This window comes from Colletotrichum paranaense, assembly GCF_030867605.1.
Source record: "Colletotrichum paranaense strain IMI 384185 chromosome Unknown Scaffold_4.1, whole genome shotgun sequence".
In the NCBI taxonomy this organism is placed as follows: domain Eukaryota; kingdom Fungi; phylum Ascomycota; class Sordariomycetes; order Glomerellales; family Glomerellaceae; genus Colletotrichum; species Colletotrichum paranaense.
In genome coordinates this window covers 2,398,441-2,411,347 of record NW_026848962.1, presented here as the reverse complement: position 1 = coordinate 2,411,347, position 12,907 = coordinate 2,398,441, and the positions used below count along the sequence as shown (strand labels likewise).

General features: G+C 50.3%; 4 protein-coding genes across 4 annotated transcripts; 3 read left to right on the top strand and 1 right to left on the bottom strand.

The window, feature by feature from the left end:
- Positions 1-384: 384 nt before the first annotated feature.
- Positions 385-924, top strand: CPAR01_05810 (uncharacterized protein; the record flags this gene model as incomplete). The annotated part of the gene is made up of 1 exon (XM_060490086.1): positions 385-924. The coding sequence occupies one exon, from the start codon at positions 385-387 to the stop codon at positions 922-924; it is 540 nt and encodes a 179-aa protein (XP_060351552.1).
- Positions 925-1,249: 325 nt separating this feature from the next.
- Positions 1,250-2,479, bottom strand: CPAR01_05809 (lectin; the record flags this gene model as incomplete). The annotated part of the gene is made up of 3 exons (XM_060490085.1): positions 1,250-1,661; positions 1,724-2,275; positions 2,343-2,479. The coding sequence occupies 3 exons, from the start codon at positions 2,477-2,479 to the stop codon at positions 1,250-1,252; spliced, it is 1,101 nt and encodes a 366-aa protein (XP_060351551.1).
- A 2,370-nt stretch (positions 2,480-4,849) lies between these two features.
- On the top strand, positions 4,850-6,851 carry CPAR01_05808 (cellobiose dehydrogenase; the record flags this gene model as incomplete). The annotated part of the gene is made up of 7 exons (XM_060490084.1): positions 4,850-4,958; positions 5,073-5,187; positions 5,248-5,738; positions 5,793-5,911; positions 5,957-6,254; positions 6,303-6,541; positions 6,612-6,851. 7 exons carry the CDS (start codon positions 4,850-4,852, stop codon positions 6,849-6,851), a joined length of 1,611 nt encoding a protein of 536 aa, XP_060351550.1.
- A 942-nt stretch (positions 6,852-7,793) lies between these two features.
- On the top strand, positions 7,794-12,715 carry CPAR01_05807 (ABC transporter; the record flags this gene model as incomplete). The annotated part of the gene is made up of 11 exons (XM_060490083.1): positions 7,794-8,762; positions 8,826-9,108; positions 9,164-9,397; positions 9,453-10,219; positions 10,280-10,442; positions 10,511-10,858; positions 10,912-11,035; positions 11,099-11,158; positions 11,224-11,274; positions 11,328-11,392; positions 11,445-12,715. 11 exons carry the CDS (start codon positions 7,794-7,796, stop codon positions 12,713-12,715), a joined length of 4,335 nt encoding a protein of 1,444 aa, XP_060351549.1.
- Positions 12,716-12,907: the final 192 nt, after the last annotated feature.

Below are 12,907 nucleotides of genomic sequence, written 5' to 3'. Positions count from 1 at the left end.
TCTTGTTTCCCCACTATCTGCTGTTGGATCGGACTTCTGTGCTCCTGGTCTTCCCTACGGATCACTGTTCTTGAGCACTCTTGTCAGCACATATAAGCTTGTCAATGACCCTGTCATGGCGCAGCTACTCCGCTTATTATGAAGTATTTTCACTATTCATCATGCGAGGACGCTTTCCTTACTGGAAGTCTCCTATCCAGCGCTTTCTACGTTCCTTCGTATACTTGATATGTAATGAAAGTCTAGATCGTTCATCATCCTAATCGTATAATACCTCATCTGCTCGCATTCTCTCTAAAATCAGCCAAAGTAGAACGCTAACTCAAAATATACCCGTATAACTTATCCGAGGATATTATTTAGAACTAAGTGGTAGATACGCCAATGGAGTCAAAAGACGAGATTCAGAGGACACCCCTTCACTGGGCCTCTAAATCAGGAAATCTCGACTGTGTACGAAAGCTTCTCGACAAAGGCGCCGATGTGGAACCAAAAGATCGCGATGGTATGGCGGCGCTTCATTTTCCTGCCGAGTCGGACTACTTGGACGTCGTTGAGGTACTTCTCCAACAGGATTCGAACACCAACTCGGTGGCACACAAAAGACAGACACCATTGATGTTAGCGGCCAGAGCTGGTCAAAGAAAAGTTCTTGAGGTTCTTGTTCAACATGGCGCCAAGTGTGATTTACAAGGTGCAGAGGGCAGCACTGACTTGGAACATGCAATCAAAGGGTGTCGTTCCGAAGTTATCCCTCGCGTCATCAAGACTCTAGTCAGGTTGGGTGCTGAAGTAGACGCCCGCGGGAAAGCGGGGCGTACACCTCTATTGGCCGCTGTTAGTGATAAGCATATCGGACCTGCGCTCCCAGCTGTGAAGCAATTGCTTGATTGTGGCGCAGAACTTGAAGCCACAGACTTGTGAGACAGAATAACATGGGAATTGGCTTCTTGTTAGGGCCGTGACAATTTAGCCGAATTTCTGCTATGGATCCGAAGATCGCGTAGGCTGCATGTTCCTGAATAGTACACATGGCCTCTTGAAAGTCAATTTTTGCAGCTAGCCGGATACGGCCCGTCTCTGATATTCATCCTTCGTCGTAGTTGAGTAGTCAGTACCGGGGTATTTTCTAATCAAGTATACAGACCTATGGTGTTTTCTGACGGGAAATTCGTATGCCACAGGAATCGCCTTCGTTGCCGTGATCGTAACCCGTAGTTAAGCCGCCTGGCACGTTCGCAACACACCTTCACCCGCAGCTGGAACCGCGGACGTAAGCATGGTTCTGCTGACCACCTGCCGAGTTGCCATAAGCAGACCCTTGATAACTGCTCAGTAAACTACAGCTTGTGCTACTGCCCTGATAGAATGAAGCAGCGACACACGCTGAGTTTGCAGCACACTTCGAAATGCAATCACCCAAGCTTGTGGCATCGACGTAGCCAAGATAGTCTCCGGAGGCAAGCCTTCCGCAAATGATCTGGAACTTCTTCGAACTCAATGTCCAGCAGTAGCCGTTGTTTGCGGAGCAAGTTGGGTTGCTGGTCACCGTACCTGCGCATGCTGAGCCAGGGCAGGTTGAACACGTCCCTAGTGAAAAAGATGTCTGGCATCCAAAGCCACAGAAGTCGTCGCCGGTGTTGCAGTATCCATTCTTCGAGCTATAAGATGTCAGTGGTCTACTAATGCAGGAGTATAGGAAGAAGTATTGTCTATGACTTACCAACACAAGCCAGAAGGGCATGTATAGCCATTGGAGCCACCACAAGTGTTGTCTGGACTCATCTTGACGCCAGTGGATGCAGGCTGCGCTGCTGAAGAAGAGGCTGCAGCCCCTCCGCCTGAGGACGCAGAGCAGGTTCCAAAGGATGACTGGCAGCCGGTGCTGCAGTGATCGGTAGACGAGCCACAATATCCCCACTGACTGCAGCAGTCACCGAAGTTGCTACCTCGACACGTGTTTCCACCTGTTCCACCGCAGGTTCCATCCTGGCTGACCGTCTTGCCACCGTTGGTGACGGAGCTGCAGTCACCAAACTTTGACTGGCAAGAGTTGAGGCAATGGGCATCTGTGTTGCCGCAATATCCCCACTGGCTGCAACAGGTTCCGAAAGTGCTTCCCTTACAGGTGTATCCCGCGGTGCCGCCACAGGTGCCATCAGAGCTGACCTTGCCGTTAGTGCTGGTGCTGCCGCTCCCGCTGCTGCTAGAGCCAGTTATGCATTTGCCGAACTTGGATTGACATCCTGTTCCGCAGTGTGCGTCAGTTGTTCCACTAGTGTACCAGGTCAGCTTTTGTAATTCTTCGCAGTCTCGTCTATCATCATCGAGGTTAACCTTACCACCAGTTGTATTGACTACAGCATTGAGATCCTGGACAGGTGTAACTGTTGGAACCTCCACAGGTCTGATCTGGAGAGGTGGCCGCTGCAGCGATCCCCGCCAAGGACAGCAGTCCAACAATGGCGATTTTAACCATTCTTCACAAGACGACAAAGTATTGATGTTGATGGACCTTATAACAAAGAAAGCCGCGGTCTGCGTTAGGGGCTGATAGAATTGACGACAGTCTAGTCTGGATGACACGGTACTTAAACCTCCCAACTTTTGAGGCAGCCTCTAATTGGAGATTTTGGTGCTATTTGGGCGGTCATCGCTTGCGGATGCATGCGGCGGTCATGGGAACATTCCCAGGCTCTCTAGAGCGGATCTTCGATACGGAAATTTGGTTTCTAGCTTCACTCCAGTCTGCACCCCATATGATCCGTTTCCGGTCATCATGGTCCAGAGCTGGTCACTTCACCCGTCCAAAAAGAGTCGAGATGAATTCTTCGGCCGGATCTGTCCGATCTATGCGGCCGGCCCGAGGAGATGGCATGGCTATCGTCTCCAAGATCGGATCTACAAGATTAGTGCTGCCGCTCACGCCGCTCTAGATTTCCGAGAATTTGACTTGCCTTTAAGCGGAGCTACAGGGATGTGCAGGTGTAATCAGGTGTTGACTGAAAACGGAAACAGATATCGAAAGTAACAAAATGGCTTCAGTCTAGAATACGTGCCGCAGAAATGGAAAAGATTAGCGCACTTGTGGTGATCGAATGGATGTTGCCGTCTGCTGATGTATGCAGTCATCCAGCCGGCTGGGTGCCTCGTGCCTGCGCGCTTCGTCTGATGACAAGCAGATGTCTCAAACCTTCACTGTTGCTTTCTTCGGCTCAGCTTCAAGCCACCTCCACGCTTTGTCCAACTAAGGTTTGAGATTTCCATGTTGGTGTTCAACCTCATTTCCAACGTCAATGTTAAATTTTTTTTCTTTGATCCTCTGCTAGTTGAGGGACGTTCCTCCCCCAAACACTTCTTCTCAGGATCCGAATACAAACAAGTCACGCTGTAGTTCTCCGGGGACTATCGCGCCAAGTCTGGGGATTTCCAGGGCTCGACGGCGTGATCCAGGCCATGATAGGGCTGTGGTAAGCGGCTTAGTAGCGCTGGACCGTGCGACGGTGCTCTGGACAAGGCAAACATCTTCAGCGCTCAACTGAATCACGAATATTCTCAGTTTCCAACAAAAGCATTCCTCCTATCCCTGACATAAGGCTGGTACTTCAGCTGTGAGAGGACTTGTGCGTGGAATGGTAAAATGCATCGGAGTTTGCTTGTATGCAGGATATCAAGTCGCGGGTCGATCGCTGCAGACGCGTTCTTGTTCTACGATCCATGTCTCTGCCAGAGAGTGTGGTTACGCCGAACGTAAGTGATTGCTGAGTATGCGGCGAAATGTCTCCAGTGGATTGGAATACGAACTTGAAGAGTAACTCTAATATTATGAGGCACTCATCAGCGCAACGCATGGTAAGGACACAGGATGGGATCCCTAGCAAGCCGACTGGCAGCATATACACAAATTTCAATGCGGAGATCCAACAATCGGAAGGGTGGCCGAGTTGGTTATGGCGCCAGGTTAAGGTCAGCTTAACATCTGTTTCCTGGTGGGGCAACCCGCGCGAGTTCGAGTCTCGTCCCTTTCATTTTGAAGTTTTTGACGGGTCTGACGACTTTTCGGTCTTGTACCATCAAGGTCTTGCTGCTCCTGGTCGTTAGTCAAACCCTTTGTTACCAAGATAAGTGGAGGGCTCATATCTTATGCCATTGGAAAGTGTAAGGCCGATGTGAGTAGACCTTCTTTTGTTTCTTCCCACAAGGCGAAGTTGAGCGTTTGAAAAGGAAATTGGTCAGTCTCCAAATGGCGATTCCCATGTGCTAGTGGATGGGCTTTATCACTGGAGCTTGATGTATTTGAGATTGGGACTCAATCCACTTCGACAGACTTTTATTGCTGCCTAATAGGTCTTACCATGTCTGAATGAAGTTGGCTATCTCGATCTTTGGCCGTGCTTAGTCTCTATCAGGATCTCGGAAACATACTATGCCGCAGTCCTTGAGTATCAAACGCTACAAGATACCTTGAATTTCATCTCACATGATAATTCATCCCATGAGCCAAAAGCGCAGGATTTAAATCCCGTCAAGCAACACTATTCCCACGCAGTGAGGCATTAGACCTGCCAGACAGCGCCCAGCTACTGCATTCATCGGAATGCCTTATTTTTGGCCATGTATGAAATTAAGGAGGTGACTATTCCGATCTTTTCACATGGACAGCAGGAAATCCTGTTCCAAATGTCTTTGCCAAGATGAAACAACAAATTGACGCAATGAACTGTTTTGCCAAGCCTTAAGGCTCCGCGGGCAATGCATCGACTATCCTCAATGTCACGGCAATTTACAGCCCCGAAGGTGCACACTGACTCGAACGGTCGCCTGCAAACTTCACGAGCTAAGTGCCGGCATGTATGGTGGCCCGGGAGGAATAGTCACTGCTGATAAGCTTTCTGCTAGTGGCAAGAGTGTGCTTCTAATCGAAAGAGAACCTCCATCATCTTTCAGATGGGGCGGAAGTAAGTCAATAAAGATCGCTGTGCCAACTACGGTACCAAGCTCTGACAATTGTGTGTAGGGCGGGGAGGGGCCTGGCTTGAGAATTCCAATCTTACAAGGTTCGACGTTCCTAGGCTTTACGGGCACATATGGCAAGATAGCGCTGGCATCAAATGTCTGGATGTTGTTCCCATGGCAGGCTGTGTTCTCGGCGGTGGAACTGCTATCAACGTGGGCCTTTGATTCAAGGTTAGTGCATCTTTTCTGTTTCCTATTCAATCTTCTTTGGCCGTTACTAACATTCTGTAGCCTTCAAAGCTTGGACTGGGATACACAGTTTTCCGATGGCTGGAAGGCCAAGAACCTGTCTGCTGTCACAAACCGAGCCTTCAGGCGTGTTCCGTGGACTGACGTCCCTTGCAAAGATGGTGTCTTACACAACCGTCAGACCAGAGACCTAATGATGAAGGGGCTCGTCGAAAACGGATGGAACAGTGTTAAGGCAAACGATGAGCCAGATGCCAAGAGAAGAACCGTTTCCCAATCAGAGTACTTTTACCAGCATGGCGAGCGAGGTGGGCTCTTGGAAACCCATCTTGTGTCAGTAGCAGCTCGCGGTAACGTTAAGCTCTGGACGAACACACTCGTCACTAGAGTGGAGAGAAGGGGAGATAGTGTCAGTGGTGTGCAAGTAGAGTCTGCTGGCGAGGGCGGTTACGATGGTACCATTAAACTTGCTGTTGGTGACCGAGTCATTCTTTCTGCTGGAGTATTTGGCTCAGCTAAGATTCTGTTTCGGAGTGAGTGTTCCCCTCTCAATCCAATGGCGAGATGACTGCTAACACTCTCGAAAGGTGGGATTGGCCCGAAAGATCAGCTAGAGACTGCCCAGAAAACCGAAGGCGACGTATTCATCGACTCTACCCAGTGGATTGATCTTCCGGTCGGTCACAACCTCGACGACCATGTGAACGTAATACTTGCTTCAGCGTAGTATAATTAAGTTAATCCTCCTCAGACAAACATTCTCTTCGAGTACCCAGGCATAGCCAACTACGACTTCAATAGCACTTACGACAATCCCAGTCCGGATGACGCTGCAGCATACCTATGTGAGATAACAGACCTCTCCATGCGAGATGGTTTGACATTATTGACTGACAGTGATCTTGCGGCCAACCGATCAGGCATACTGACCCAAGCAGCCCCAGACAATAACCCCATCTTCTGGGATGCGGTCAAAGGAGAGGATGGCATCGAAAGAGGGTTTCAATGGATGAGCTATGTTAGCGGGCCGCATAAAGGCAAGACATACAGTGCATAGTCATTTTCTGTTCTCAGATGATCATTACTGATACCCACAGATACTTCTGGCATGGCAGCTGCCCTTGGACTCGGCAAGACTTCGAGGGGTCGCGCCACAATCAACTCGTCCCTCATTATGAACGTCAGTGTGTTTTCTTACTTCAATGACGAAGGGAATCTCGACTTTGTGACTGTTGTAACCACAGTCAGTAGAGTTATCAAGGCAATTCCATCCATTCCTGGCGCTACAATGATCAACCCCGCCCCTAGTCAAGACGTGCGAGACTACGTCCAAAAGGTGAGTCAATCTTACTTTTCGCTCGGAAGTCGATATGAAAGCAAGTACGCTGAACATATTGTGTGAGTAGTTGTTTGTGGATATTGGCCGTACTGCCAATCACTGGGTTGGAACCACCCGTCTTGGAACCGACTCTGCTCTGGAAGGTGGTAAACCCGTCGTTGATCTCAACGCGCAAGTCTATGGAACGAAAAGCCTGCACATTGTTGACGCAGGAATACTCAATGGGATTTTCACTGCGAATTCGCAAGCTGGATTTGTTATTGCTGCCGAGAAAGTAGCCAAAGAGATTATCAAATTGCATGGATAAACGAGCTCCCAGAGTTTCGGCAGCGTGTCTACATGTAGCGGTGGTGGAGATTTAAGAGGCTCGCTCGATTGTTTAAGGTTAAGTTATCCTGGCTTAGTATGTAAACCTCGGTAATTGTCGCCTGGCAGACAAGCTTTCTGACCCGACGGGCTACTCCGGACTGATTGCCTGCCTTCGTGGGTGACACTTTAATATCGTGCCGCGATTATGGCTGTCATCATCGTCTCCGTGATTCGTGAAGACTTTGAATTCGACGCAATCACGTCCAGGCAAGGATGGCCTCAGCACTTGAAGTTCATCGATCCCAGAAAACTCGTAGCCATACGCGCAGCTTGTACCCACGTCCGCGTTTCCACAGGCTTGTCTAGCAGCAGCTCAAGCCCCAGACTCAACCGGATCTCGGCACGAACGCCTGGAGCTCGAAAGTGACATCCTTAGCGCATTTGCAACTCATTTCCATGTTCAGATGACCTTCCTGTTTGGTGATCGTTCTTACATTTGTCCCCCAATCTCGGGGCTCGAATTCAGCCGCCCGAAAAAGCTTGAAATCTCTCGTACGGCTTACCAAGATGAATGATTCAACGTGTAATTCGTCACCAACCCGAGATTCGATGATCAGAGCTCATCCAGTTGCTAGTGGCACCGTGCTGTGGTAGCAAATCTTTGAAGTCCTGATGCCCTTCAAGCACTAGCAGCATCATTGTCGCTATTGTCGCGCCAGATTGCGAGTCATAGCCCGACTCGCAAGATTTCTCGCATCCTGAAGCAGAATGGACGCTGACTCCGTGTGAACTTACGATAGCACCCCAAACTTGCCGCCTAGGCGCATCAAGGGATCCTTGGCTGGATTGGCAGCACCGCATAGTAAAACACTAGGCGAGTTCGTCCAACAAGAGGTTCCTGAACCGTCGACTTGCAACTTCATCAATCGTCGCAGCCGCTATGGACAACTTCACGACCATCGCCGAATGCGAGGGGTCTTTTGGCCCCGCTGCAACCGTATGCAGCGATCGATTTGACTTCACCCTACTCTTCGAACAATCTATCATGAACATTGGTCCGTCTGCAGTATTGCTTCTGGCCCTCCCTTTCCGGCTACAGCAGCTTCTTCATCAACGCCGCAAAGTCCTACGACATCCCTTGAATGTCGCAAAGATCGCCACCTGCATCATCTTTGGCGGACTTCAGATCGCCTTGCTCGCGCTATGGACGCAAACACCGCTCTCCAACCGCGTCTCTATCGCTGCCGCAGTCCTCGGCGTTCTAGACGCCTTAGCCCTTACTCTCCTCAGCCATGCAGAACATCTCCGATCAATCCGACCGTCCACTACGATCTGTGTCTACCTGGCGTTCTCGCTCATCTTTGACGCCCTACAATGCCGCACACTATGGCTGCTTCCCGGATTGCACAACTTGGCCAGCGTCTCCTGCGCAGCGCTGGCAATGAAGTTGACGATGTTTCTTCTCGAAGTGCAAGGCAAACGCACATTCCTCCTCGCTGCTCTGCGCCACTTGAGCCCCGAGGCCACGAGCGGCATCATCGGCCGCGGTTTCTTTTGGTGGCTCAACAGCCTGCTAGGGAAAGGATTCAAGGCCACCTTATCTCCGTCGACACTCTACGACATAGATGATGATATGCGGTCCGAGCCCCTGCTCCAGAACGTCAACATCGCGTGGAATGAACGAAGAGCGCATGGGAAGCGGGCCCTATTACGCTCGATCTTCAGCACGACGAAGATGGCTTTTTTGGTAACAGCAGTACCCAGACTCTTCCTGATTGGATTTAAGTTCTCGCAACCGTTTCTCATCAACCGAATCATCAAATACGTCGATGGGGACCGCGGATCTGATTCCAAATCTGTTGGGTACGGTTTGATAGCTGCGACGGGCCTAGTCTACCTGGGCAATGCGGTGGGTTACAGTGAAGCTGCTCGGTTGTAGTTCTCTCCGCTGATACGGCTCGTCTTGTGTTAGTTGTCGACAGGTTTCTACCAGCACAAGCTCTTCCGTTATATCACGATAATCCGTGGATCTTTGGTTTCCCTCATCATGTCCAATAACCTCGAGTTAGACACAGCGAAGGCCAGCGATCCGTCTGCGCCATTGACTTTGGTCAGCACCGACGTGAGAACCATTTGCAGGTCGTTCGAAACGATTCATGAGGTGTGGGCAAATCCCATCGAGATAGGCATTGCCATATGGCTACTTCAAAGACAGCTTGGTCTTGGAAGCGTTGGACCGGCTGTAACCATTATCGGTAAGTACCTGTTTTGAACTGAAGTATGATGCTTTTGATCTAACATCGACTTGAGCTTGCACAATTGGTATGGCGAGGTTGTCGAAACTTATGCCTCGAGCCTCGAAGATTTGGAACGAAGAAATCCAAAAGCGCATTACAGTCACTTCGGAAGTTCTTGGTGCAATTAAGGAGACGAAGATGCTAGGAATGGTAGGCTTCCTTCAGCGTGCGATTCAAGACCTGAGAGTGGCAGAGCTGCGCAGAGCAAAGCAGTATCGCCGGTTCATCACTTATATGAACATGCTCGGTAAGCTTGAGGTTCTTAACCTTTTTATATCACAAGCTGACACCTCGATATCCAGGCAACGCCCCATCAATGATCGGTCCTGTTGTCACTTTTGGCCTTGCCATCCTTGCGCAGAAGATCAACGCCGGGTTATCACTCTCTATCGCCACTGTCTTCACTTCTCTGACCATCATCGACTTAATTGCTGGGCCTCTTGCGCAGCTCATCACCTCGGTACCGAGCTTAGTGGCATCTTTGGGAAGTTTTGAGAGGATTCAAGCCTTCCTTGAACAGGGTAGGCCATCAACGGTCACAGATCCTGATTATCTTGAAGCTGCAAGCCACTCTGACGACCTTGGGCATGCCGGAACTGATCATGGCATAGAGATGGGTACGATACAGCCGAAAACGTCGTCCGAGCCATCGTCCGAGCAGAGAGATATCGCGACAGTTCAAAACGGTTCGTTCAGGCTCAAGGCTGACGAGGAACCCATTCTGCGCGATATCAACCTCCACATTGCGCCTTCCACCATGACTATCGTGATTGGCAGAATTGGCTCGGGGAAGACCACCCTTCTTCGGGGACTCCTCGGCGAACTTTCGACTAGCGGGTCGGTCAAGACTCTTGAAGGTCCTGTAGCGTATTGTGCTCAGACAACCTGGCTGACGACAGCAACCGTCAAGGAAAATATTCTCGGTGAGACACCGACTGATGAGGACTGGTACGAAAGGGTGGTGCACGCTTGCGCTCTCGTACCCGACTTCTCTCAGCTAGCAAACGGAGATCACACAGTGGTTGGAAGCAAAGGCCAATCCCTGAGCGGAGGTCAAAAGCAACGGGTTGTAAGTTAATATTCCTCATCTTGCTGTCAATCGTGCATAATCGCTCACTGGCTTTGACAGGCTCTGGCGCGAGCAGTATTCTCTAGGAAGCCTGTCCTAGTTGTTGATGATGCGTTGAGCGGGCTGGACAACGCTACCCAGACTCACATCTGGGACTGTCTTTTCAGTCCACGAGGACTTGTCCGCCAATATGGGGCAACCGTGATCCTAACAACACACTCACGTAGGTGGAAACTCATATACCCCCGGCAAGATTTCACAAAATAGGCTTTGTACTCATACTGTCTGCAGTGAAATATCTCAAATTTGCGGATCAAATCCTCATCCTAGGCGATGACGGATATATTGCCAGCCAAGGCAATTTTGACACTATTCGGGAGAGCGCCTATCTTCAGAGCCTTTCTTTCGTGGATGCGCAGCCCAGTGATGCAAAGGACGCTGAGACTACTTCAGTCGCAGGATTTCGACAGCAAAGTCAACCACATACCAAAGGGGTAGAGGCTGAATCAGAGCAGGACCTCCTGAGAAAGGCGGGCGACACTACCCTCTACTGGTACTACCTGAAGTCCATCGGTTGGTGGTATGGCTCCGCCGGTGCGATATCCTTAATTCTTGACTGCTTCTTCCGAGTCTTCCCTCGTAAGTTCATGTTCCCTTCAAATAATTGTATCGACTTTTCTGACCTCTGATAGAAATTTGGCTCAAGATCTGGACAGAGGAGGACGCAAGGACCGGTTCATCAGACACAGGCTTCTACTTCGGAGTCTACTCTGCGATTTCTGTGGTGGGCTTGTTTGTTATTGGCGTCAATATCTGGTACATTGCCAAAGCATATTCCTGACGACTGACAATCCCGGCTCTGCTAACAGAGGCCTACAGGATCATGTTCGTTCTGATCGTGCCTAAGTCTTCTCAAAGCTTGCACTGGACACTTCTCCAGTCTGTCATGAGGCGGGTCACACTTTGCCAAACTGTGGTGCACGTCGTTGCTTACTACTTTACAGGGCCCCGTTGTCGTTCTTTGGATCAACAGACACCGGCGACTTGATCAACAGGTAATCATATCAGAATCATCTCTAAAGCTGTAGATGCCTAACATGTTTTACAGGTTCAGTCAGGACTTGTCTCACATTGACCGAGATCTTCCTACAGCGTTGTTCATGACCTCAATCGGTGAGTGGCTTGTCCCGGGTATCAGCGAGACTACGTAGCTAATCCCTCTCAGCTGTGCTTGATTGCTTGGCAGGAGCTGTCCTGATTGTCATTGGTGCCAAATATCTTGCAGCTGTCATCCCGTTCGCCTTGCTCGCTCTCTACTGCCTACAGGCTTTCTACCTCAGGACTTCTCGCCAGATGCGATTCCTCGATCTTCAGGCGCAGGCTCCTCTTCTGACCAAGTTGATCGAGACCATCGATGGCCTGTCAACCATCCGCGCCTTCGGCTGGCAAACTGCCTTCCGAGAAACTTCACTTGAACTCTTGGATGAGTCCCAGCGGCCGTACTATCTGATGTTTTGCATCCAGCGCTGGCTCACTCTGGTTCTCGACATTCTTGTCGGTGCTATTGCAGTATTGCTGGTCTCAATGGCCATGATGATACCGGACGCGACTAGCACCGGAGCCATTGCCATTGCGCTATACAATGTGCTCAACTTCAACCAATCTCTGGCAACTCTGATTACCTCTTGGACAGAGCTCGAAACATCCCTAGGAGCAATCTCGCGTTTGCGAACCTTCGTATCTCGAACACCAATCGAACCAACGGCTGAAGTGCTTGACAAAATCCCACGCCAATGGCCTGCACATGGCCAGGTCGAGATACAGAATATCACGGTGTCTTACTCCGCGGAAACGAGACCGGTACTCAAGGGAGTTTCGCTATCTATCCAGCCAGGAGAGAAGGTTGCCATCTGCGGGCGCACAGGCAGTGGCAAATCGACCCTCACTCTCTCTATCTTCAAGCTTCTTGGCCTCGACGCAGGGAAAATCCTGATCGATGGTGTTGACATTGGCAGTGTTCCAAACGATGTGCTCCGCCGATCACTCATCGCCATCCCGCAGGAGCCGCTCCTCTTGCCCGGAAGCCTGCGCACGAATCTGTTCCCCTTTAGCGACGACACAACCGCAGGCGAGGCGCCGTCCGATGCTGACCTCATAGATGCCCTGACCACGGTCTCACTATGGTCAGCCATCTCCTTGAGTGGTGGTCTCGACACGGATGTTTCCAACCTACCACTGTCCAAGGGCCAAAAGCAGCTGTTGTGTCTAGCCCGGGCTATAGTCAGGAAGAATTCTAGCAAGGTCCTGGTTCTTGATGAAGCTACCAGTGCCGTCGATCAAGAAACCGAAGACATGATGGCTAGGATCATCGAGAGCGAGTTCGTTAATCATACTATCATATCTGTGGTTCACCGTCCTCAGGCCCTCCGTGACATCGATAAGATTGTCACCTTGCAGGACGGCCGGGTAGTAAGCGTGGGGTCTGCAGAGAACTAGGAATAACGCGGGCTTTAGAATGCAGGAGCGGGAAAGATATATCTAGACAATATCAATGACAAATAGGATAAGTTTGGATCCCGGTTGTTCATTGTTTTTTTCTTGGCGGTCAGCTGTTGGTTCTCACCGTGGGCTCATAGGCCTAGTTCCCTGTGTATTATACGGTAATTTCCAGAGCGGAACTCCTTGGTA